The sequence below is a fragment of the Felis catus genome, chromosome C1 (assembly GCF_018350175.1).
Source record: "Felis catus isolate Fca126 chromosome C1, F.catus_Fca126_mat1.0, whole genome shotgun sequence".
NCBI classification, from domain to species: Eukaryota; Metazoa; Chordata; class Mammalia; order Carnivora; family Felidae; genus Felis; species Felis catus.
This window is the reverse complement of record NC_058375.1, coordinates 11,637,521-11,642,899: the sequence shown is the minus strand read 5'-3', so window position 1 is coordinate 11,642,899 and position 5,379 is coordinate 11,637,521. Positions and strand designations below refer to the sequence as shown.

The following is a 5,379-nucleotide window of genomic DNA, read 5'->3' as shown; positions in this document are numbered from 1 at the left end:
TGGAGCAAATGGCCAACACACGTTTGTAGAAAACCGATAAAATAGCCATTGAATATCCAAATGGACATTCAGCGATCTTAATCAGAAAGCCTTGAGCCACGCTTCCTCGGATGAGTTGATTCAGCATTTCACACATCGCTGTGCGTCTTACACCCTCACACGCGCTCCAGTGACCCCACTTCCTGCGGGGTAACACGACCACCCTGGGAGGCGGGGACCACCTGGTCCCTTGTATCCCGAGGGGCACGTGAGGCTGGTCGCAGTAGCTGCTGAGGAAGTAACCGCTCCTGTTTGTATCTGTTCAGACATGATACCCCGTCACCTTTCTGAGCACCTTCTGCCCCCCCTTGAGAAGCAGTTTCCCTTATTTCCCATTTCGGATTGCCTGGGAATTTCCCCCACCTGGTATCCATGCCTCCCGGTGACCTACAGACTTGCACGAGGGTGACTTGCCTGTCGCACTGGGACATCCTGACCCTGCTCTGGCCGGCCCTGGGATCAGATGCCAGCCAGGTGGCCCTGGGGAGTGTGGATTTTCACAGTGCTGGCTTTCTCATCTTTTACTTAAATTATTTTTGAGAGGTAGAGACAGATCATGAGTGGAGGAGGGGCATAGAGAGAGGGAGACACAGAATAGTGAAGCACGCTGCAGGCTGAGCTGTCAGCACAGAGCCCGACGCAGGGCTCGAACTCACAAAGTGCCGAGATCCCGACCTGAGCCAAAGTCAAACGCTTAACTGACTGAGCCACCCAGGCGCCCCTCCTTCTCATCTTTTAGGTCACACTTTGCCACTCACGGGGTCAGAAAAGCTTTTGGCCCCAACGGCTTCCCATCCCAGCACCCCATTTCCCTTCCTCCGTAGTCATTAGTTCATCACTATTCAAAATCATCTTTATTTGGTTACATATTTAGCCCTTTCCCTCTCCCCCACCCAGAGGAGGAGCTCCAAGAAAGCTGTGTCATCTTCCCCAGTACTTTGCAGAGCCTGACGTGGAAGCCGCTCCGTTAGAATTTGCTGTATGAATGGTCTGGTCTCTTTCCATGTGCAGGTGCCTGATCTTGCTTCTGCTGAAAGGCTCACAAAGATAGGAAGGAGGAAGGTGGATACCCTCGAGTGTGTCCTTGGTGGCTGTTGCAGATGTCCTTTGTCGATCCAATGCTCTTCCTTGGCTCAGGCACCAATGACTTCTGCTTGGCTGGGGAAAGGGGGTTGGGTTCTGGGAATTGCAGTCCCCGAGCTCGAGCCTGGTGTGCCAACCCCCTCCTTCATGGCCAGGCTCTTCCAATTAATCTGCCTGCCCACAGACACAGGAGGAGAGGGCTTTGAGCGAGCCTATGACAGTTCCCCAAGCTGAAGACCTCGAGGGCACAGACTTCAAGGGGTTTCCCTTGGCTTCAGGAGCCTCCTGCGGGACCAGTGGACCGACTGGGGAGGAATCTGGAGCCCCAGTCCCTCTGCAGGGTGGCACGGCCCCCCTGGCCTGGGCAAGGCGTCCCCTACCCAGGGGGGCCTCCTGAGTCAGGTGGGGCTGGTTTTCTCCACAGAACAAGATATAAGTCTTCATTGGCGGGGTGACGGTTCCTAGATTAGGACCAGGGGCTCGGGGCAGCACTGGGGGTGCTATCAGGGAGATCTGTCTGCCACGAGCACAGTCGATGACAAAAGTCAGGTGAGCGGGGGGGATGGCCTTCTGATGGCAGCCCGGCTTCCCACCTAGAAGGAGGGAAAAGACCAAAGGTCCGTGTTAGCACAGCGGAGCGTGGTTTCCATTCATGGTTTGGTTTTCGTTCCCTGGTGCCCTCCCTTAAAGGGCTTCCCTTCCCTTCCCTTCCCTTCCCTTCCCTTCCCTTCCCTTAAAGGGTTTAACAACCCTTCCCTCGAAAGGTTGGCTGACACACAAAGACGGGAGGAGAATGGGGTCTAAAAGCATGGATTCCTGCCCCCAGGGAGGCCTGAGTTTAAATCCTGGCTTTCCCCCTATCAGCCATCTGAGTGGCTGGAGCAGAGTCCATTGCATCAGGGCTCCTGGTAACCGACTCTGATACACTGGGGGAGGGGGAGGAGTGAGGTTCTGCATTAAAAAAACATTTCTTTTTCTTTATTTAAAATTTTTTCAATGTTTATTTATTTACTTATTTTGAGAGAGAGAGCAGGGGAGGGGCAGAGAGAGAAGGAGACACAGAATCCGAAGCAGGCTCCAGGCTCTGAGCTGTCAGCGCGGAGCCTGACGCGGGGCTCGAACTCTCGAACTGCAAGATCATGACCGGAGTGGATGTTGGACGCTTAACCGACTCAGCCACCCAAGTGCCTATATGTAGTTATTTTTGAGAGAGAGAGAGAGAGACAGCAGGGAAGATTTTTGAGAGAGAGACAGAGACAGAGACAGCAGGGACGGGGCAGAGCCAGAGGGAGACAGAGAATCCCAAACAGGCTCCAAGCTGTCAGGGAAGAGCCTGGCGCAGGACTCGAACTCACTCACGAACCATGAGATCAAGACCTGAGCAGAAATTAAGAGTCGGATGCTCAACAGACTGAGCCCCCCAGCCCCCCAGGTTCTGAGTTTTTAACAGGCTCCCAGGGGATGCCGGTGCTGCTGGTCCACAGACCACACTGTTTAAGTAATGAGGTCCTCAAACAGGAGGAAGGTCCTGTCACCTTTTGCAGACGAGGAAAACTGAGACTCCAGTTTGTGCAAATGCTGGTCCTCCCCTCCCAACACAACCTTGTGCTTAGCCTCAGAGCACACCAGGAGCACCTGTGCTGTCGGGCCTGGGAAGGAATTCCTGCCATCTTTCTTCGGTACCCTTCCCACCCGGGTCCAGGATAAGCCCTGAGCCAATCTGCCCACTTATCAACGAAGAAAGTACCAGAGCAGCTCTCTGTGAATCCAAAGCCTGTACTCCTTGTTTTTTTTTTTTTTTTCAATTAATTATTTTTGAGAGACAGAGACATAGCACAAGTGGGGGAGGGACAGAGAGAGAGGGAGACAGAATCCGAAGCGGGCTCCAGGCTCCGAGCTGTCAGCACAGAGCCCGCCGTGGGGCTCGAACCCACAAACCGCGAGATCATGACCTGAGCCGAAGTCAGACGCTTAGCCGACTGAGCCACCCAGGCGCCCCTAAAGCCTGTACTCTTAAACAATTAACCTTGGAGTTACCGAAACAGCAAATAAAGCCATTCTCTCAACTGTATGCCCTTCATCACGACACAGGCTCAGAAGGAAGCTTACGTTCTGGTAGCTTTGCTGACACAGGAAATAAATGAAGCCCACCCATGGCTTGAGAGTCCTGGCGGCTCTGGGGAGCGTATCTGCCCTCCCCAGGCTCCCTTGGCTGGTCTTTGGGAAGTGCTGACGCCCCTCCGCCATCGCTTACCTGAACTGGTCTCCACGTCTGTCTCCAAGCCCGTGACCTTGGGGCTGGCCTTTGGGTCGCTGGGGTCTTCTGAGGGGGTCATTGCTGCTTTCCACAGGGCCTGGATGGAGGAGCACTTCTCGGCGGCCTCTTCCAGGATGAGGCTCCCCACCCAAAGACCGGATCTGCAGAGTAAATTCCACCAAGAGCCACAGGAACTGGCCTGGGGCAGCTAGGGGATCGCTTTGATCAACAGGGTTATGTCAACAGAACTGCTGTTGGGTCGCTGGGAGGCTGGCCTTTTCTACCAAACAGATACTTATGTCTTTCAACTCCAGCCGCTTCCCACACGTCCTTTGTCTTAGCCTGTCCGGCGTTAAACAAGAAACATGTATTTCTCCCGATCTTAGAGGCTGGGAAGCCCAAAATCAAGATGTCCACAGATTCCGTGTTTGATGAGGACTCACTGGTTCGTAGATGGCTGTCTTCCCACGGTGTCTTCAGGTGGCTGAAAAGACACAAGTACTCTCTGGGGTCTCTTTTATCAGGACGCTAATCCTACCCTGAGGGCTTCCTCCTCGTGATCTAATCACCTCCCAAAGGCTCCACCTCCTAATACCATCACACCGGGATTAGGTTTCAAAATATGAATTTGGGGAGGACACATTCAGTCCACAGCATCCTTTAAATCAACTGTTTTTACTGAAAAAAAAATATATATATATATATACTTTATTATTTTTCGAGGGAAGCATAGTTGACCTACAAGATATATATATTTAATGTTTGTTTATTTTTGAGGCTGGGGAGGGGCAGAGAGCGAGGGAGACACAGAATCTGAAACAGGCTCCAGGCTCTGAGCTGTCAGCCCAGAGCCCGATGTGGGGCTCGAACTCACAAACTGAGATCATGACCTGAGCTGAAGTCGGACGCCTAACCGACTGAGCCACCCAGGCGCCCCATAAATAATTTTTTTTAATTGACTTGTTAACTAATCTCTACACCCAATGCGGGGCTCAAATTCACAACCCTGAGATCAAGAGTAGCAGGCTCTACCGACTGAGCCAGCCAGGCAGCCCTGTTTTATAACTGGAAGTTTGTAACTCTTAATCCCCTTCACCTATTTTGCTAATTCCCCACATCCACCCCTCTGACAAGCACCAGTTTGTTCTCTGTATTTATGAGTCTGTTTCTGTTTGCTCATTTACTGGAAATCTACTTTAAAAAGAAAATTAGTATTGCTACATTAAATGGAAACAGTATCACTTCTGTACATCACAAGTAACTCTGTATGGTGTAAAAATATGGTCCCGCAAAGGGATCCATGCCTTAGTCCCTGGAACCTGCGACCATGTGTGCTGGCACAGCAAAAGGGACTCTGCATTTGTGATTAAGGGTATTCCACTTTTAACATCAGTTCTGATGTATGTGGGTTTTCCCCCCACACCACCAATTGACTCAATTCTGACACCACCTTGCTGGACAGAGCGTCAGATCCCCCAGGTTAAGAGCTCAGTCCCACGTGGCTGCCATTTTCCCCCACTGCTCAAGCCAATTGCAATTCCACATTGCCATCTGTGCTTCTGATTTATAGATCAGAGGTTCCCACAACCCCCTCCTTGGGTTGGATTTATTTGCTAGAGCTGCACACAGAAGTCAGAGAAACATTTTATTTACTAGATTACCAGTTTATTATAAAAAGATACAACTCAGGTGAAGCCAGCCGGAGGAAATGCACTGGCGGGGCATGGAAAACGGGGCGTGGAAAACTGAGTGCCCCACTCTTCCCAGAATCTCCTCCATGTGTTCACCAGCCCCAAAGCTCCCCTGAACCCTGTCCTTTTGGGGTTTTTGGGTTTGGGGTTTTTGGTTTTTTTTTTTTTTTTGAGCATCGTTACAGTGGTGTCATTGATTAAATCATTGGCCATTAGTGACAGAACTCAACCTCTAGCCCCTCTCCCTTTCCTGAGATCACTGGGTGGGGCTGGAAGTTCCAACTCTAATCACTTTATTGGTTCCCCTGG

At 51.5% G+C, this 5,379-nt stretch overlaps 1 protein-coding gene across 1 annotated transcript; it reads right to left on the bottom strand.

Moving 5' to 3' along the window:
- Positions 1 to 870: 870 nt before the first annotated feature.
- SRARP (steroid receptor associated and regulated protein) lies at positions 871 to 3,993 on the bottom strand. Its single transcript, XM_003989514.5, has 2 exons — positions 3,377 to 3,993; positions 871 to 1,715 (listed from the first exon to the last, which is right to left on the bottom strand). Exons 1-2 carry the CDS (start codon positions 3,456 to 3,458, stop codon positions 1,288 to 1,290), a joined length of 510 nt encoding a protein of 169 aa, XP_003989563.1. The 5' UTR covers positions 3,459 to 3,993; the 3' UTR covers positions 871 to 1,287.
- Between the last annotated feature and the right edge of the window lie 1,386 nt (positions 3,994 to 5,379).

Excerpts from the sequence above, each read along its gene's own strand:
- SRARP (XM_003989514.5), bottom strand. The coding sequence starts at position 3,458 with ATGACCCCCTCAGAAGACCCCAGCGACCCAAAGGCCAGCCCCAAGGTC. Across the intron at positions 1,716-3,376 it reads AGACGTGGAGACCAGTTCAG|GTGGGAAGCCGGGCTGCCAT; the intron begins GTAAGCGATGGC and ends CCCTCCTTCTAG.